The sequence below is a fragment of the Chionomys nivalis genome, chromosome 7 (genome assembly GCF_950005125.1).
Source record: "Chionomys nivalis chromosome 7, mChiNiv1.1, whole genome shotgun sequence".
Lineage (NCBI taxonomy): Eukaryota > Metazoa > Chordata > Mammalia > Rodentia > Cricetidae > Chionomys > Chionomys nivalis.
Window position 1 is genome coordinate 623,793 of NC_080092.1, and position 20,103 is coordinate 643,895.

Below are 20,103 nucleotides of genomic sequence, written 5' to 3' on the forward strand. Positions count from 1 at the left end.
TCTTGGGATTTTTAGTCTCATTGATGAAAAATCTAAAAACAGACTCAAAATGGAGCTTGAGGTCAGTTTACTAAAGTTTTAAAGAAAAAAACCCAGGCAGACAGGCTATAAATCTTGCTGTACCTAGAGGAGAAGAGTAAAGAAGAGAGGAGGCAAAGTCATGCTATTTGAAAAGCTGGCACAGAGGTCAGCAGGGGAGTTTTACAGAAAGCAAGGAAGCCCAGAATATAAGGGAACGTGTGCCGAGGCTCTGGTTTATCTGAAAGGAAAGATAGAAGAGAAGAAGAAATAGTTAGGGCTTTCCAAGTCAGTTTTCCGAAAGGTGGGCAGTCCCAACCAAGCCTCATGGTGGCTTGTGGGTGGAGGTTGGGAATGCTGGGAAGGAACGTTGTCTTATGATGAACCCATGCATCATTTAGCCAGATCTTTTTCTTGCCCAACTGAATTAACTATTTCTAAAGAGCATTTCTTTGTTATTTTTTATGCATATGGGTGTTTTGCTTATGTGTATGTCTGTGCACCACATGTATGCAGAGCCTGTGGAGCCCAGAAGAGGGCATTGGATCCCCTGGGACTGGAGTTGCAAATGGCTGTGACCTGTCATGCTGGAATTGAAACCTGGTCCTCTGGAAGAGCAGAGGTTCTTAACTAAGGAACCATCGCTCCAGCCCTTTTCTTAACCTAGAGATGGATTCCATTCCTTAACAAAGGATGAGAAGGGCTGAACAGTGGAACTGCTTTTGTCTTCCATTCCATGTAGAAGTGGGTAGAAGCAAGAAGAATCATGAATTCAAGGTTGCTCCTGCCTGCCTGCAGAGGCCCGTCTGGGCTATATGAGACTCTATCTCAAAATAACAAAAACTCAGTGCTCTGAGCCAGGGCCAAAGATTAATTAATAGGAGGTTTGATATAGCTTTCATTGGTTCCTTCCCTTAAGTTCTTTATTTCCTTGAGAATCTGAAATGATCGATTAGATGCATAGCAGATGAAAACATCAGGTTAAAATTAGTTGTAGGCCTCAGAAAAGTGTGGTTCTCCCTGTGATCAGCAGCCTCGTCAGTAGCTTGGCCATGTGAGCTCACCTGCTGTCTGTCTTTGAGGAAAACAGCAAGGAAGAAAGGACATAAAAGAGAGAACCACAACAGTGTCTCCAGTTTACTCCATGAAAGATGAGTGGGTGGAGTTTGGGCTTATGGGCTGAGCTGTAGGGAGAGCAAAAGCAGTTTCTGCTCCAGTCTCCTTCCAAGTGCTGGTCGCTGTCACAAAGAGACTCGCTCGCTCTGTGTGTGTGTAAGTGCCTCTTTTCGTTAGCCAGAATGAGGTGATCTGAAGTGGGTTTGCATTCTCCTCTCCTTAGGTTGCTGACCTGGAGTCTGGCAAACAGATCCAGCTGATCAACAGGAAGTCTCTGCGGTCTCTCACTGCCCAGTTGCTGGTGTTGTTGATGTCTTGGGAAGGAGATGCCTATCTTTCTGTTGATGAGCTCAGGAGACATTACGAAACCACCCACAGTACTCCTCTCAACCCCTGTGAATATGGATTCATGACCTTGACTGAGCTACTGAAGAGTCTGCCTTACTTAGTGGAGGTACATGTGTGAGAGGGCTTTAAGCCATCGTATTGGAAGCTTCTCCATCCAGCACTTCTGGAGTCCTGTTAGTCTTCATTAGTGTGTGTAAAACTGGAGGGACACGAGAGGTCCTGAACTTGGTTGGCTATTTTTCTTTCTTTCTTTTAGTAATTTTTTATCTTTTGAAATTTAAATATAATCAATATTATTTCCCCCTTCCATTTCCTCTCCCATCCCCTATCATATACCACCTCTTTGCTCTCTCTCAAATTCATAGCCTCTTTTCTTTTTAAAAAATTGTGTTTACTTATTTACTGTTAGATCAATTTATTTTATTTATTTATTTATTTTGGTTTTTTTGAGGCAGGGTTTCTCTGTAGCTTTGGTGCCTGTCCCGGAACTAGCTCTTATAGACCAGGCTGGCCTCGAACTCACAGAGATCCGCCTGCCTCTGCCTCCCGAGTGCTGGGATTAAAGGCGTGCGCCACCACCACCCGGCTTAATTTATTTTATGTGTATGAATGTTTTGCTTGCATTTATGTATGTGCATCAAATGCATGCCTGGTGCCAACAGAAGTCAGAAAAAGACTTCGAAATTCATGGAACTGGAGTTACAGATGGTGGTGATCTATCATGTAGGTGCTGGGAATTTAACCTAGATCTTCTGCAAGAGCAGCAAGTGTTCTTCACTGCTGAACAATGTCTCTCCATGCCACTTTTTCTTTGTTCGTGTGTGTGTGTGTGTGTTGTTGAGGGGGTGTTGTTTGGTTGTGTGCAATGTCTCTCCGTGCCACTTTTTCTTTGTTTGGGGTGTGTGTGTGTGTTGTTGTTGTTCGGGGGGCATTGTTTGGGGTGTGTGGGCTATGTCTCTCCATGCCACTTTTTCTTTGGGGTGTGTGTGTGAGTTCCTAACACTAAACATGGCCTGCACAGTCCGTATGTTATCTGTGTGTATGATGTCAGGGTTAATTCCTGGAAAACGCTGTGTCTCCTACTCTTCAGCTTTCCTTAGTTGCCTGTACTTCTTTGCTTAGGGTTGGGGGCCTTGTGAAATTTATCCCTTGTCCTTGTTTAGGTAGCCTTGTTGATGGGATTTTGTGGGTGTGCCTTGCCTGTCATTTCTAGAAGACACATCTCAGCAGACTTCTAGTTCCTCCGGTTCTTGGAATCTTTCTGTCCCCTCTTTTGTGATGTTTCATAGGTGTAGGAGTTGGATCTGCTGGAGCTAGTCACTGCATTATCATTTTTTCTCTGCATTTGGATCAGGTGTAGTCCTCTATAACGATTGCCATGTGTTGCAAAAGAAGCTTCTTCGGTGATGCATGAGAGGTACACTTATCTGTGGTTGGATAGCCATTTTTCAGATAGATAGCCATTTTCAGGTACTGAGGCCCAGAAAGTGAGGAAACCCTGCTGAAAATGAGCGGGAAAGTCAGGAAGAGAGTCTAATGCTGATGCCTCCACTGGCCTATGTGACAGTTTCAGGTGACAGCAGTGGATGTTAAAAAGGAAGGTTAACTCAGGCATGTTTTCAGAAATGGCTCTTGTTGCTGGAAAAGAAACAAATGAGAAGACTCTGCCACTTGGCAGCACAGAGAAAAACCCAAGACAAGTGATAGAGCTCTTCTCCAAGAAAAAGCCAGTTAACAGAGGAGCTACCCATGGGGGCCATGCCTTTAGTTCTAGGATGGGGAGTCGCAGATGGTATCTCTGAGTTCCAGGACAGCCAGGGCTATGTAGAAACAAAAGAAAGGAACTAGGCAGTGGTGGTGCACACCTTTAATCCCAGCACTCTAGAGGCAGAGGGAGGTGGATCTCTGTGAGTTTAAAGCTAGCCAGGGCTACACAGAAAGACCATGTCTTGAAGAAAGAAAAAGAAAGAGAGGAAAGTCAGTCTAGAGCAGTTACCACAAGACCATAAGCTTGTTTACACCTCACTACTGATAACAGGTGTCAAGACCTAATTGGTTAACAGCCAGTCTTCAGATAACTCAGTGGGTAAAGGCACCTTCTAGCAAACCTAATTAATGTGAGTGAGTTCATCCCTCAGATCTGCCGAGTAGAAGAGAATCGACCCCTGCTGGTTGTCCTCTGACGTTATATGCTTGCTGAGGCATTTGAAGTTATGTACAATACAAACACGCGTGTGCGCGCACACACAATGTAAAAAACTAAAAAAAGTTAAGTCTTTCCATTAATCCTGGGGGCGGAAAACCCAGATAACATTCAGGCATTTTTTAAATTTTTTTAAATTGATATTTATTGAGCTCTACATTTTTCTCTGCTCCCTTCCCTGCCTCTCCCCTTCCTCCTTCAACCCTCCCCCAAGGTCCCCGTGCTCCCAATTTACTCAGGAGATCTTGTCTTTTTCTACTTTCTACTTCCCATGTAGATTATATCTATGTAAGTCTCTCTTAGTGTCCTCATTGTTGTCTAAGTTCTCTGGGATTGTGGTTTGAAGACTGGCTTTCTTTGCTTTATGTTTAAAAACCACCTATGAGTGAGTACATGTGATAATTGTCTTTCTGGGTCGGGGTTTCCTCACTCAAAATAATGTTTTCTAGCTCCATCCATTTTCCTGCAAAATTCAAGATGTCATTTTTTTTCTGCTGTGTAGTACTCCATTGTGTAAATGTACCACATTTTCTTTATCCGTTCTTCAGTCGGGAGGCATTTAGGTTGTATCTAGGTTCTGATTATGACAAACAAAACTGCTATGAACATGATTGAGCACATGTCCTTGTGGCACAATTGAACATCCTTTGGATATATACCCAAAAGTGGTATTACTGGGTCTTGAGGAAGGGTGTTTCCTAATTTTCTGAGATATCGCCACACTGACATCCAAAGGCTCTATACCAGCTTGCATTCCCACCAGCAATGCAGAAGTGTTTCCTTTTCCCCACAACCTCTCCAGCATAAGTTGTCGTCAGTGTTTTTGATCTTGGTCATTTTTATAGGTGTAAAATGGAATCTCAGAGTTGTTTTGATTTGCATTTCTCTGCTGACTAAGGATGTTGAACATTTCCTTAAGTGTCTTTCAGCCATTTTAGATTCCTCTGTTGAGAGTTTTCTGTTTAGGTCTGTACTCCACTTTTTTTTTTTTAATTGGATTATGTGTTCTTTTGATGATCAATTTCTTGAGTTCTTTGTATATTTTGGAGATCAGACCTCTGTCTGTTGTGGGGTTAGTGAAGATCTTTTCCCATTCTAGGCTGTCATTTGGTCTTATTGACTGTGTCCTTTGCTTTACAGAAGCTTCTCAGTTTCAGGCAGTCCACTTACTAATTGTTTCTTTCAGTGTCTGTGCTACTGGGGTTATATTTAGGAAGTAGTTCCCTGTGCCAATGCGTTCAAGTGTACTTCCCACTTTTTCTTCTATGAGGTTCATTGTGGCTGGCTTTATGTTGAGGTCTTTGATCCATTTGGAGTTGAGTTTTATGCATGGTGATAGATATGGGTCTATTTTCATCCTTCTATATGTTGATATCCAGTTATGCCAGCACCATTTGTTAAATATGCTTTCTCTTTTGCATTTTATATTTTTTTTCTTCTTTTTTTTTTTTAAAGATTTTTATTTATTATGTATATAGGTTTCTTCCTTCATGTATCCTGCAGTACAGAAGAGGACACCAGATCTTATTACAGATGGTTGTGAGCCACCATGTGGTTGCTGGAAATTGAACTCAGGACCTCTGGAAGAGCAGCCAGTGCTCTATTCCTCTGAGCCGTCTCTCCAGCCACCTATTTTTTTCTTCTTTGTCAAAAATCAGGTGTTTGAAGGTGTGTTGGATTAATATCTAGGTCTTCTATTCGGTTCCATTGGTCCTCCTGTCTGTTTTTATGCCAATACCAGGCTGTTTTCAGTACTGTAGCTCTGTAGTAGAGTTTGAAGTCAGGAATTGTGATGCCTTTAGAAGTTCTTTTATTGTATAGGATTGTTTTGGCTATTCTGGGTTTTTTGCTTTTTCATATGAATTTGAGTACCGTTCTTTCAAGGTTATTGAAGAATTTTGCTGGGCTTTTGATGGGCATTGCATTGAATCTGTAGATTGCTTTTGGTAAGATTGCCATATTTACTATGTTAATTCTACCTACCCAAGAGCATGGGAGATCTTTCCACTTTCTGGTGTCTTTTTCAATTTTCTTTCCTCAAAGATTTAAAGTTCTTGTCATACAAGTCTTCTGCTTGTTTGGTTAGAGTTACTCTGAGTACTTTTATGCTATTTGTGGCTATTGTGAAGGGAAATGTTTCTCTGATTTCTTTCTCAGCCCACTTATCTGCGTAAAGGAGGGCTACTGATTTGTTTGAGTAATCTTGTATCCTGCTACATTACTGAAAGTGTTTATGAGTTATAGAAGTTCCTTGGTAGAATTTTTGGGGTCACTTATGTAAACTATCATAGCATCAGCAAACAGTGAGGGTTTGACTTCATCTTTTCCTATTTGTATCCCGTTGATCTCCCTTTGGTGTCTTATTGCTCTAGGTGGGACCTCAAGAACTGTATTGAATAGATACGGAGAGAGTGGACAACCTTGTCTTGTCCCTGATTTCAGTGGGATTACTGGGAATTTATCACCATTTAAGTTTGGTGTTGGCTGTTGACTTGCAGTATATTGCCTTTATTATGTTTAGGTATGTTCCTTGTATCTCTGCTCTCTCCAAGACCTTTATCATGACAGGATGTTGTATTTTGTTGAAAGCTTTTTCGGTATCTAATGAGATGATCATGTGGTTTTTATTTTTCAGTTTGTTTATATGGTAGATTATGTTGACAGATTTTCGTATGTTGAACCATCCCTGGGTCTGTTGGATGAAGCCGACTTGATCATGGTGGATAATTTTTCCAATTTATTCTTGGATTCGGTTTGCTAGTATTTTATTGAGTATTTTTGCATCAATGTTCATGAGTGAGATTGGTCTGTAATTCTTTTTCTTAGTAATGTCTTTATGTGGTTTGGATATTAGGGTAGTTGTAGCCTCATAAAGAGTTTGGCAATGTTCCTTTTGTTTCTATGGTATGGAACAATTTGAGGAGTATTGGTATTAGTTCTTCTTTGAAAATCTTGTAGAATTCTGAGCTAAAACCATCAGATTCTGGGGTTTGTTTTTTTTTTTTTTTTGGGTTGGGAGACTTTTGATAACTGTTTCTATTTCTTCAGCAGTAATAGGTCTGTTTAATTTGTTTATCTGGTCTTGATTTAATTTTGGTAAGTGATATTTATCCAGAAAGTTGTCCGTTTTCTTTAAGTTTTCCAATTTTGTGGAGTACAGGTTTTTGAAATATGACCTGGTGATTCTCTGGATTTCCTCCATGTTTGTTGTTATGTCTCCCTTTTCATTTCTGATTTTGTTAATTTGGATATTCTTTCCCTGCCTTTTGGTTAGTTTAGATAAAGGTTTGTCCATTTTGTTGATTTTTCTCGAAGAACCAACTCTTTGTCTCATTCAGTCTTTTATTGTTTTCTTTGTTTCTATTTTGTTGATTTCAGCTCTCAATTTGATTATTTCCTGATGTCTAGTTCTCTTGGGTGAGGTGTCTTCTTTTTGGTCTAAAGTTTTCAGATGTTAATCCACTGTGAGGGATTTTTCCAGCTTCTTTATGTAGGCATTTAGTGCTGTGAACTTGCCTCTTAACACTGTTTTCATTGTGTCCCATAAATTTGGGTATGTTGTGTGGTCATTTTCGTTAAATTTTAGGAAGTCTTTAGTTTCTCCCGTTATTTCTTCTTTGACCCGTTGATGATGAGTGAACATTGTTTAATTTCCATGTGTTTGTGGGCTTTCTGGAATTAGTATTACTGTTGAATTCTAATTTAAGCCATGGTGATCTGATAAGATACATGGGGCTATCCCATTTTTTTTTTTTATTTGTTGAGGTTTGTTTTGTTACCGACTATGTGGGGTGCTGAGAAGAATATATATTCTTTTATGTTTGGATGGAATATTCTGTAGTTGTCTGTTAAGTCCATTTGAGTCATAACATCTGTTAGTTCCCTTATTTCTCTGTTAATTTTTTTTCTGACTGACCTGTCCAGTGGTGAGAGTGGAGTGTTGAAGTCTCCCACTATTAATGTGTGTGGTTTAATGTATGATTTAAGCTTTAGAAGTGTTTCTTTTACATATGAGGGTGCCCTTGTATTTGGGGCATAGATGTTCAGTATTGAGATTTCCTCCTGATGGATTTTTCCTGTGACTAATAGGAAATGTCCTTCTTTGTCTCTTTTGATTGAGTATAGTTTGAAGTCTATTTTGTTAGATATTAGATAGCTACACCAGCTTGTTTCTTAGGTCCATTTGATTGGAAAAATTTTTCCAACCCTTTACTCTGAGACGATGTCTGTCTTTGAGGTTGAGATGTGTTTCTTGTGTACAGAAGAAGGATGGATTCTGTTTTCGTATCCAATCTATTAGCCTGTGTCTTTTTATAGGTGAGTTGAGTTCATTTATATTAAGGGATATTAATGACCCGTGATTGCTATCTCCTGTTTTCGTTGTTAGTGATGCTAATTTGTGTGTTTTACCCTTCTTTGAAATTTGCTGCTGTGAGACCATCAAATGTCTGTGTTTTTTGTTGATGCAGGCAACTTCTTTGTGTGGGAGTTTTCCTTCTAGTATTTTGTGTAGGGCTAGGTATTGGTTAAATCTGGTTTTGTCATGGAATATCTTGTTTTGTCCGTTTATGGTGATTGAAAGTTTTGGTTGGTATAATATTCTGTGCTGACATCTGCGGTCTCCTAATGTCTGAATTCTGGCTTTCATTGTCTCATGAGAAGTCAGGTGTAATTCTAATAGGTCTGCCATTATATGTTACTTGGCCTTTTTTCTTTGTTGCTCTTGATATTCCTTCTTTATTCTGTATGTTTAGTGTTTTAATTATTATGTGGCAGGGGGACTTTTTTTGATCCAGTCTGTTTGGTGTTCTGTAAGCTTCTTGTATCTTCATAGGCATATCTTTCTTTAGGTTGGGAAAGTTTTCTTCTATGGTTTTGTTAAGTATATTTTCAGTGCTTTTTAGTTGAACTTCTCCTTCTGTACCTATTTACTGGATATTTTGTGTTAAGCTTTTGTGAGAGTTAATGTTTTCTTTGACTGATGAGTCTATTTTCTCTATTGTATCCTCAGCACTTGAGGTTCTCTCTCTTTCATTTCTTGTATTCTGCTGTTTATGCTTGCATTTGTAGTTCCTGATCATTTTTCTCACAATTTCTGTTTCTATAATTCCCTCAGCTTATGTTTTCTTTACTGTCTCTATTTCAGTTTTCAAGTCTTGAATAGTTTCTTTCATATGTTTGACTGCTTTTCTTGGTTTTCTTTAAGGGATTTGTTGATTTCTTCCAGTTTTTTTTTTTTTTTGTCTTTTCCTCCATTTCTTTGAGGGAATTTTTCATTTCCTCTTTAAGAGTTTCAAACATTCACCTGAAGTTATTTTTTAGGTCATTTTCTTCTGCTTCAACTATATTTGTTTGTTCAAGTCTTGCTGTTGTAGGGTCTCTAGATTTTACTGGTGTCTTGCTCTTTGTGGTGTTGCGTGTGTTCTTACCTTATCTACTCATCTTTTTCTCTAATTTGTGTGGTCGGGGTTGTCTGTGACTCTGGTGATTAATCTTCTAGGTGCCAATGGATCCAAGGTTCAGATGGTTGTTCCTCATGGTGCAGTCATTGCCACGGTTCTAGTTACCCTGGTGGTCACTCCATGTTCCTGGAGGTTGCTCAGCACTCCCGGGCTTTATTCCACTCCCATGGAGTTTCCTGTCTCAGGCCTGCTTTGGTCTAGGTTGTCAGCTCTGACCTGTTTCTGTAAACGTTCCTGGTCTGAATCTGCTCCTGCAGGCCCTGACTTGGGTTCGTCCTGCAAAGGTCTCTGGCTCTGATCAGTAAAGGTCCCAGACTCGGGTACACCCAGACCCACAGAGGACCTGGCTCAGGCCACTCCCTCAGAGGTCCCAGACTAATGCCCGGACCCACATAGTTTTCTGGTTCCTGTCTAACTTTCAGGCCTTTTAAAAAAGAGTTTTAAAAAATGTTATGTATACATGGTTTGTATGTATGCACATTGTATGTGTGTCTGGTTGCCCCTGGAGACCAGAAGAGGGTGTTGAGTCCTCTGGAACTGGAGTTACAGATGATTGTGAACTGCCATGTAGGTGCTGGGATCCAAATCCAGGTCCTCTGGAAGAGCAGTAGTTACTGTTACTGCTGAACCATCTTTCCAGCACCAACTTAAGCTTTAAAAAACAAAAAAAAAATGTTCATTCTAGGGCATGAAAAGAAATGTGGTAAAGAGTATAATTTACTTTTTTTTTTTTAAAAAAAAAATTGCTTTTGCTGGTTTGTTGTGTTGGGAATCAAATGCATGCCAGTCAAGCATCTTGCCACTCACTGACATATAACCCTAGCACATCATTTATTTTTATTTTAATCTTAATGTTCTCTCTCCCCCTCCCTCCCTCCCTCCCTCCCTCCCTCCCTCCCTCCCTCCCTCTCTCTCTCTCTCTCTTTCTTATATTTCACCGAGATAGGGATTCACTGTGTAGTCCTGACTGTCCTGGAAATCGCTCTGTAGACTAGCCTGGCCTTGGACTCAGCGATTAACCCACCTGCCTCTGCTTCCCAAGTGCTAGAATTAAAGGCATGTGCCACCATACCTGGTTTAATATAGTCTTTTAAAAGAAAATGATTCTATAGAAGATGTCAATGGATAAAATCCGGCCGTGGAGGGAATGAAAGATTCAGTTATCACCATGTGACCATGTGCTGGATAAATAATGAAAAGAATTCAAGTTCTTGTTTCTATGGTCCTAGGAACTTAACTCAGGGCCTCACTCACTAAGCTAACAGCCCAGCCCCAAGTCTGGCATTTTACTGTTTTTACTGTTAATTACATTCTACCAATCTAAGCAGTGCTGTCAGACCTTCAAGATAAACAGCTTGTCATGCTCGGTGACACGGAGATGCCCCTTCTCTTGGTGATGCTGCCACATCTGATGGAGTAGAACAGTGCTGCTTAAGTTTTTCCCAATTCAACCCTCCTTTTGCCCAATAACTTCTTATGCAACCCTGGATATATCACTATATCAAATAGGTGTACAGAGCAAGTATTTGTTTGATGATAAACAATAAGAAAATTTGTTTTTAAAAGATTAATTGGTATGCATGCAATTTTACCATTTACAAAAGAAAAACAGAGATTTGCATGCTGAGGTAGATGTACTTTTGTTTTCATGTAAAAGAGTCTTGGCTGAATATTGACACTGTAGGACCTGGAGCATCTTCACTGTTTTTCAGAGTTAAATAACAGCAGATTGGTGTGAGTAGTAAAAGTGCTGTATTAATAGCGTATTGTAGATGCAAATCTGAGGTCACTCAGGCAGCATTTGTTGTGTGATGCTGAGATGAGATACAGTGTTGAGAACTGCCACAGAAATACCTTGGGTTCATGAGGAGTTTGGCTTTCCAACTAATTATTGATTATTGGGATTCAGAAACATTTTTATACTTCCAGATTTTTGCAGTCTCCACACACAGTTTCAAAAGCTGGGTGCTAGAAGACGTGCGTGTTTGCAGGAATAGCCACTGTTCTGCCTCACATTATTTCTGGGAGATTGAGATCTAGTGGCCATAGCCACTGTGTGTGTCTATCAGAGTTGCCCCCCCTTTCCTTGTGCTTGCTTTGAGACTGCAGGTTCCCTGCTTACTTTCCTTGCTTACACAGTTTCTTTGAACTTGTCAGGATCACACTGCAGAGACACCAAGTTGCCCTGAGTTGTTTAGCCTCCCTGGAAGACCTTGCATGAACCCCTCCTAGGGCTCTGGGAGACTCTTCTGTGAACCCCTCCTAAAGTTCCTTGAGAACTTTGGGGCCTTCAGAGTGTTCTTGGGAGAAGCCCTTAGCCAGAGGGGATAGGACCGGTCACTCATGAAATTTCTAATCCTTCTCTTTGTTTCTTCTGGGCCAGGTGTTTATGAATGATAAGGCAGAAGAGTATGTGAAGCTCACAAGCCTGTACTTGTTTGCAAAGAATGTACGGTCTTTGCTTCACACCTATCACTACCAGCAGATTTTCCTTCATGAATTTTCCATGGCTTATACCAAGTATGTTGGAGAAACACTGCAGCCCAAAACATATGGCTACAATAGTGTGGAGGAGCTATTGGGAGCCATCCCACAGGTAGGTATCTTCCTGAAGAACCATCGCTGACCCCTGGTTAGAGATGTCAGGTGCTGCCAGATAAGATGAATGATGCTAGTGTTTCTCAGTGGCTTTTCTAAACCTTTATTCCTGTGTGTCAGGTAAGTAAATTGCAGGCCTTCCCCCCAGAAATATGCTCAGTGGTCTCCTAACCGGATAGGACACTAAAGCAGATGTCCTACATAGAATGCCCTCCTCTCTGCTCAGTGAGTATGGACAGTGGCCCAGGCAGGGCCCATTTGATGAACATGGGAATCCTGGAGGGGCAGCATCACAGATGAGTTACCATGTGGCAAGGAGCACGCATAATCCCCTGTGGTCGGTAGGGGCACGCAATGTGAGAGGAGTGAATCTGCTGTGAGAGCGCCTGTCTGGCTGCATGGCAAGACTTTGAGTTGATTCTCAGTGCAGCAAAAGAAGAAAAATGAAGAAATGCATGCATGGTAGAGCCTCTGTTAGGGTAGGAACTGTTCTGAGGGCCTTGCTCCTCCGGGTAAGAGCTTCCTTTTGCTGTGGAGAAGGCAGGGAAGCCTAGCTTTACCTTTGGAAAACATCCCTGCTGTCTCTAGAAGAGCTAAGGGAAATTGGAGTGGAGGAAGGAGCTTATGCAGGGTCCTGACTATTGCCCAGACCCCAGAAGGTGTCAGTGAAGGAGTTGAGCTGAGTTAAAAATACATGTGAGCACTTGTAGTCAGATTCTAACCCACAGTATTTCAAAACTTCTGGAAGCGACATGACACCACAGTTGACTACCTTGATGAATTATGTCAACACACTAAAATGCATCTAACGTGCCTTCAGGCTATGCGTATACAATGCTTATGTGATAAGATGAATTTCTAGTAAGTGCACCCAGACCCCAAATTATCTCATTAGGTATATGCAAATACTCCCAAATCCAAAATCCCTCTGATTGAAAGCATTTGAGACAGAGGGTGCTCAGCCTCTGATGAAATGGTACAAAATACCTGGGAGTAAGTACTCGGATGTGGGAAGTTTCTGGATTTAAGTCCTAAAGCTACAGTAGACATTATTGAAGTGATAAGTACTTTTAATCCTGTCTTGTGAGTTCTGAGTGCTCAGCTTTGGTGGAAGTGCAGGAGTTCTACCCTGCTGTCTGTGGCGCTGAAGAAAGCACATAGAAAGCCTGTTGACACTCACTGAGTTTTGAGTCTGGTGTGTGAGAAGCAGCACAGGAGCCCCACTCTCCTGAACGTTAGGGTATTTTCTCTTCCTTTCCACTACTTAACCGGGTGTATGTTTTTGCATAGGTGGTCTGGATTAAAGGACATGGTCATAAGAGAATTGTAGTATTAAAAAATGACATGAAAAGTAAGTAAGCCCCCATTACCCTCCCTTGACTCCATTGTGATTCTCTCACTGACCTTTCTCTCTGATTAGTGCTCTTTTCTTGTAGACCGGCTAAGCTCCCTTGGCCTGTTCCCTGCCAGTCATGAAGATCAGCCTGCAGTCAGCATGCAGATCCTGGAGGTGCCAGAATCCTGTGTAGCATCAGAACTCCAGCTCAGAACAGGTACTGGGTACAGGAAGAAAAGCAACAAAGTAGGCAAAGCCTTAAAGTTCCAGGAGGAGGATTGGGGTGAGACATCTGGAGGAAAGAGGATGGTGGGCAATTTCATCAAGGTTAAGAATTCATTAAAAAGGCCGGGCGGTGGTGGCACACGCCTTTAATCCCAGCACTCGGGAGTTAGAGGTAGGCGGATCTCTGTGAGTTCGAGGCCAGCCTGGTCTACAAGAGCTAGTTCCAGGACAGGAACCAAAAACTACGGAGAAACCCTGTCTCGAAAATCAAAAAAAAAAAAAAAAAAAAAAATTAGATGTATTTTATTTTTATGTGTATCAGCATTTTGCCTGCATGTACCATGTGTGCACCTGCCTGGTAACTGAGGAGGTCAGAAGAACAGGAATTATGGATGGCTGTGAGCCACTTTGTGGGTGCTAGAAACTAAATTCAGGTCCTTTGCAAGAGCAACAAGTGCTCTTAACTGATGAACAATCTCTCCAGACCTAAATACTCATTTTTTTCTAATGCAGTTTGGTGTGTAGTTAACAACAGGTCTACAGGTAGCATTGAATGATTGGCTAAAGTACAATCCTTACAAAGAATATCCCAATTCAAGTGTTTTTTTTTTTTTTTTTTTTTTGATGTTTACTAAAGTGACTGTTTAAAACTGTTGTGTAGAAGGAAAGAGAGCCGAGCCCGGAAGACCTGGGACAGTTCCAGGAAGGGTACACAGAGGTGGGTGGAGGAGTAGGTGAGTTTGTACTGATAGTCTAATAGAATTTTGCTAAATCTTGTTGAGGGTGAGAAGCCCAAGGTAGGTGGCTATGCTGAGCTGGGTCATCAGGGTTCTTTCTAGACTACATTTGGAAAGGACGCAGCACACATGCTTCATGAGGAAAAGGGCTCAGGGCAAGGCACGCCATGGGGTGTGACATAGTGGTACAAAAGTGCCTCTCCAGGTAACTGAGTCATAGGCTTTATGTAGAGCTAGCTCTGTATTGACAGACGCCACTCCAGAATCCTGTAGATTGAACTCCACCATTAACTGTGAGAGAGACCTTCATACATCATGAGTAGATAGAAGGATTACTATGCCTTGTGCTTAGAGAAAAGATATTTCCAACATCTGACATTGCTGAAGCTTCTTGCCCTGGCTCCTTCACTGCCCCCAATCTTCACCAGTTGTGTTTCTCCTCCAAAGGCCCTTTTCCTTTTTGGGCCTCTTGAGAGACCAATGTTCTTAAGAACACAAGTCTTCAGCAGACTGTTGCCTTTGGTATATTGTTTTCCAATAGTGACTTTGTTATTGTTTATTTTACACATACACACACACACACACACACAGAGTGCTTGAGTCCTACGTGATGATGTCTGGGGCTGAGCAAAGCCTCAGGAGGGGACATTTGTGCATTGCTGAATGCAGTTGCTTGCCTTCTCTGCAGGGCCCAGCCAGATGGAGCAGGAGCTTCTGCACTTGGCCAACAGCTCCCCTGTTGACCTCCTCTGTGCTCCTGTCCCTTCCTGCCTGCCGTCCCCTCAGCTAAGACCAGATCCTGTCATCCTGCAGCCCGCTGATCTCATTCAGTTTGAGGAACGTCCTCAAGAGCCTCTGGGTAGGTTACGCTGTATATGTTGGGCACTTGTATGTCAGTGGAGAGGGTGTCTGGTGGACAAAGAGAAAATGGCACTGTTATAAAATATTGTGCTGATTATTCAGGCTCTTCCTTTCCTTGTTTGGGTATTGACTAATAGAATTTATAAATCAAGTCTAATCAGAAGTTGAGGGCCAGTGTCACTGGGCTGTGGAGAGCCTTTGAGTAATGAGTCCTGTCTCAGGTCCTCTGGTACCTCTGACCTTCCCACCGTGTCTGAAGCTCAGCTGATCCTTAGGCAGCACCTGCCACCTGCTACACAACCTTTGCTTTGGGTCCAGTGGATACTAGGGCTTTTAGGAAGCTGGTGTGAGCAAGGCACCTATGGTTTGAGGCCCTGGACTCTATATCCTGTGACCTGAAAGCTGAACAAAAAATTGTTCTTGTTTGGATTTTTGGTTTTTTTCAAAACAGAGTCTTGCTGTAACTCTGCCTGTCCTGGAACTTGTTTTGTAGGCAAGGCTAACTTTGAACTCACAGAGATCCACCTGCCTCTGCCTCCTGAGTGCTGGGATTAAAGGTGTGTGCCACCACTGCCTGGCTGAAAGCTGACCTCTTATAACATCCTAACTTAGTGCTAACCTGGTGTGAGGTCCATTCAGTTTTCTTACCTTTATCCGGTGCTGGAGTGATGGCCAGTGGAACTCGGGCTGTGCAAGCAGTGGAGTCCACAGGTTAAGTGACTGAGGCCTCTCGACTGTCAGTCTGCAGTTCTGCCTTCTTTGAGGACCCAGATGCCCTTCAGAGACCTTTCGCTTTCCCTCTATGTCACTTTAATCCGACTCTTCCTTTTCCTGCCCATACTTCCTTCTCTGCTCTAGGCTCTAGTCTTTTTAAGGCAGTATTTGACTATCTGTGTGTTACATATGCTCTAAGACAAGTGACCTTCTAAAGTAGCCGTGGTTCCGTGTTCCTGGTGTCAACACTGTGGTGAGTGAGCATGTGGCCTCTGTAAGAATGGACAGGTACTCACTCACACTAAGGTCCCTGTTGCCTCAGAAAGTTCACATGAGGCCTCAGAGTCTTTGGTCACCAGACAGAGGAGTAAAGAGTCTAAGTAAGAAAAATTAGCCTTTGATAGGGAGCTAAACATGATCTGTCTAAAATTTGTAATCCAAAAGGTGATCTGTCATTTATAAGTAATAGACTTTTGTGACATATTATTTTGTAACTCATATCTAAATTAACATAAGTATGACATTTTGATGGCTGGTTTTGTTTGGTTAGTTTTTTGTTTTCTCAAGACAGGGTTTCTCTGTATCCCTGGCTGTCCTGGAACTTGATTTGTAGACCAGGCTGACCTCAAACTCAGAGAAACGCCTGCCTCTGCCTCTGGAGTTTTGGGATCACAGGTGTGCTCCACTATGACTACCTTGTTTTGTTGTTTTTTGAGACAGTGTCTTGACATGTTGCCAAGGCTGGCCAGCCCTGTGGTAATCCTGCCTCAGCTTTCTGAGGGCTGGAATAACAAGCTACCTGGTTCTGGTAGGGTTTTATAAGCTTGTTTGTTTTGTTTTAAATACAGAGGAACTTAAAACCAGTACATCTTCTAAGCCCTAGCACTAAATCTGTTTACTTTTCTGTCTTTCTAGAAACTGTAGTTTTAAGCCAAGAAGAAAAAGCTGAGATTCCAGCACCAGTGAAGAAGGGGGGGCTACCGCCCTGTGACTCCTGCCTGCCCTGCAGCCGAGCATCTGTCCCCACTCCTCCAAGTCCCTCTTTGGAAGTCCATGAGCCACTGTTCAGCAAGGACACAGTGGAAAGCCCAGCCAAAAAGCAACCCAAAAATAGAGTCAAATTGGCAGCCAACTTTTCTTTTGCACGTATAACCAAACTTTAACTCCCGTTTGAACACAGAATCACGTTAGGATGGAAACCTGTGGGACTCTACACACAAAAATGGGCTTAAAAACCTCATTTTCTTTCTTGACCCCAGAAGCCACTTTTCTAGACAGTCCGTAGGATGATGTTCCTTTTGAACTTTCAGATGAACTTTTTCTTTATTTCTCCAAGTTATTTGAAAGAACTCTGGCCTTCGTTAAGGAATCCATCATATATTTACCAATGTTCCTAAACTGTAGTGAAAGGCGGGGGGAGGAGGAAGCAGCGATTACTCAGCAGGAAGTGGATCAACTCTCACTGAGCAGCCTCTGTCTTCTGGCTTTGTGGCTGTTGGAGAAGCCAAGCATGTCCATGAGCTGTGGGTCACACACTGGGGGACAAATGAGTGGTAGGAGAGCCATTTTCAGGCTGACATGGGAAGGTTCCTGGTTTCCGGGTGACTTCTTGGTGTGCCTTGTTTTTTATTTAACTATGTCTGTGGTTGACCAGTGTGGCTTCATCCCAATTTTTTAATGTTTCCATTTGAGAATTCCATTTAGGAGCTTTCTAGAAAGTTGTTTCACGCTTCCCTTTTATGTCCCAGTTTGCTAAGGATCAGGTTTAGGAAAGGAGATGGTCTTGGTGTCATGCATTTAAAGTCAGCATTTGAATGACCGCACACGTTACTATGTGTTGAGAGGTGGTGTTGGAAAGAGTCTGATTTTTTTAAACTATGCATCAGATGCATAAATTGTAAATCAGCCGAGTAGTGAGGTGCTGCAAAAGGAGTGGGGTTGATACTATCTCCTCTAGAAAGAGACTGGAGTTCTATCTGTAATGTGAAGGCCAAGGTTGATCAGCCTAACCTTGTTTTTGTGATTTTAAAGTCAGCTGTAAAGCTGGGAAGCTCTCCATGTGAAGATGTGTGTCCATGTTAGTTCGTCTTGTCTTTTAATAGTGTCTGTTTTACTGTTACTTCTCGCTATTGGAAGCATGTTTGGGGTTTTTGTTTTTGTTTTTTGTTTGTTTGTTTTTGTGGTGTCTGATGTTGGCATTTGGGAAAAGCCAGCCTTTGTGGGCACCGCCCTGCAGAATGACCTTCTCTCTGGGTGCCTGAGGTGTCCGCTCATGAGTGGCCTCTCACCCCTGCTGGAGAGACCTGACATTTACAATGGATTGTATTTGTTGGGCAAAAAAGGCGGATCCATTCATAGAACAGAAAGAACCTGTTGGCACACAGTCTTCCTCTAGTTAGATCATTTGTTTAGTGGGAAATGTTCATATTTTGTTTTTTTTCTAGAAAGCCAGAAAATGGATTCTGATTCATAACCAGCAGTTTGATAAAATGTCACAAAATTAAAAGCTCTAGAGAATTTTTTTTTTTAACCAATTGGATTTTTGTTGCCAAAATCTTTTAAATGAAGCCACTGATTCCCAGTTCTCAGCACAAGATGGAACTGCACTAGAAATGCTCTCTCCAGGCTTGCCACACTCTGTGCAAAGCCTCAAGGTCCTTCCCGCGCGGGCCTGGCCTGGCAGCACTTCTCTGCAGCTCTAGCACACGGAAGTACAGTGGCACATGTGCGATTTCTTTATGGCTTTTAAGCAATGTAATAAAGCTAGTGTCGAGAACATGGGCTCCCTTAGTCACAGACATCCTAAGAATAAGCTTGCCTGCTCAAACTTCAGGTTTGCAAGTGTAGAAGGGATCAGGGACATTGAAAACACCAGGTGTCACTAAAGTCACTTGGAGCCATCTCAGCTCAGTTTGTTCTGTGGGCAACAAAGAATAATTGTGCACAGTAAATGGGTGTTTCTTTGCCGTTTGCTGGAGTTGCCCATGCGTCTGGGATGAGTGTAACGAACCACTGCTGCTTAAAGATGTGAAAACTCAATGGAAGCGCATTGAGTCTGATGTGCCAACCCACAGTGGCCAAGCCAGTCACCATTTCTTTATCCAGAGGCTTAGATGCTGCTGCTGTGATGTATGGAGATGACGAGACGCTCTGGGTGGAAAGATGTACCAGATTAGATTTACCTGTTAAGAAAAAAGTTACCACCAAAATCCCCTTTTCCACCCTGCACTGTTTGCTTTCGATCAGACTTCGGGGCAAGATGTTTTCCTCAACTGTCTACTTTGTTTGACCCCCCCCCCCCCGCCCCCATGGTTCAAGTGCTGTTTGTGTGTTGGGACCAAACAGTTGTCAATAAACTTTATGAGCAAGCATCTGTAATGAGTGCTTTTGTTTTGGGGGGCTGAATTAAAAAACAGTTCTGTTGTAAACATTATGGTTTGGATGGGAAAGTATCCTGGCAGTTGAGAATCACGGAATACCACAAAGTCACACCACACAACAAACCTCACACAGGAGATTTATTGGGAGGGGAATAGAAACAGGAGGGAGCTGCCTCTGCTCAGGTGAGAAACAGCAGCACACTGAACAGGATACAGGGCTTCCATAGCCTTTCTCAGGGAGGGTGATGGGTGGGACTTTTCAGGGTAGAGCTTTCTCAGATAGAGGGTGATTGGTGGGATTTCACATCCAGATACTGGGCTTTTTACTCTGTAGGGTGGGGGCTGGGACCCACACTTAAAGTGTCCTGTGGGTGGAACCTAGCAGTTAGAGGGCTTCAGAGGAGGGGCTTATACCAGTCACCTCTCATTTTGGATGGCCTCAGCTTTTCGCCCCTCCTGAAATGTTAAGTGTTTAAGCTAGAGATGTGGGTGTCCCAGTTGGTAGAATGCTCGCTGAGCATTCATGAAACCCTGGGTTAAATTCCTAGCACCATATAAATCATTTGTCATTTTAGCACTCTGGAGGTGGAGGATAGGAAAGTGTCAGCTGCAGAGCAAACTGTAGTCCAGTCTGGAGTGTGTGGGGTGAGAGGGATGCTGGGGTCAGAGGCAGGTGGCGGAGCTGTTGGCCCCTTGTGAATACAATCTGTATTTTCCAGCCCTGCATCCTGTTCCTGGTGTGGAGCAGATCCTCTCAGAGCCAGGATGGATTCTAGGTTCTTCCTTGGAGACATATGTACTTCCTGTGTGTTTAGTTTGTGCTTCCTGAAGTTTGCTTTCCCACTAAGTCTGGGAAGGAAGGACTTCTTTGCAGGTTCAGCTGTGGAGTCCCCACCCCATCCCCACTTCTACCCCTTTGGGAAGAAAGAGACAAGTCGCTGCTTCTTAGTAGGTGTAGTGGTTGGGAAAGTCAGTGTTACAAGCTCCAAAAGATCCTGGGCAGAGCCTTCAAAACATGTTTCACCATAGCAAAGTTTACAGAAGAAGCTGAGGGAGTTGGAGAGATGGCTTGGTGGATCTGGTGCTGACTGCACAAGCATGGGAA

The 20,103-nt window shown here is 42.6% G+C and overlaps 1 protein-coding gene across 1 annotated transcript in view; it reads left to right on the plus strand.

The window, feature by feature from the left end:
- Marf1 (meiosis regulator and mRNA stability factor 1) overlaps window positions 1–18,982 on the plus strand; it is a 53,285-nt gene extending 34,303 nt beyond the window's left edge. Inside the window, exons 22-27 of the mRNA XM_057773816.1 lie at window positions 1,358–1,588; window positions 11,531–11,743; window positions 13,036–13,096; window positions 13,182–13,298; window positions 14,732–14,902; window positions 16,534–18,982. Coding sequence (XP_057629799.1) covers window positions 1,358–1,588; window positions 11,531–11,743; window positions 13,036–13,096; window positions 13,182–13,298; window positions 14,732–14,902; window positions 16,534–16,781 — 1,041 coding nt within the window. The 3' untranslated portion in view covers window positions 16,782–18,982. The remainder of the gene's footprint in view (window positions 1–1,357; window positions 1,589–11,530; window positions 11,744–13,035; window positions 13,097–13,181; window positions 13,299–14,731; window positions 14,903–16,533) is intronic.
- The last annotated feature ends 1,121 nt before the right edge of the window (window positions 18,983–20,103 follow it).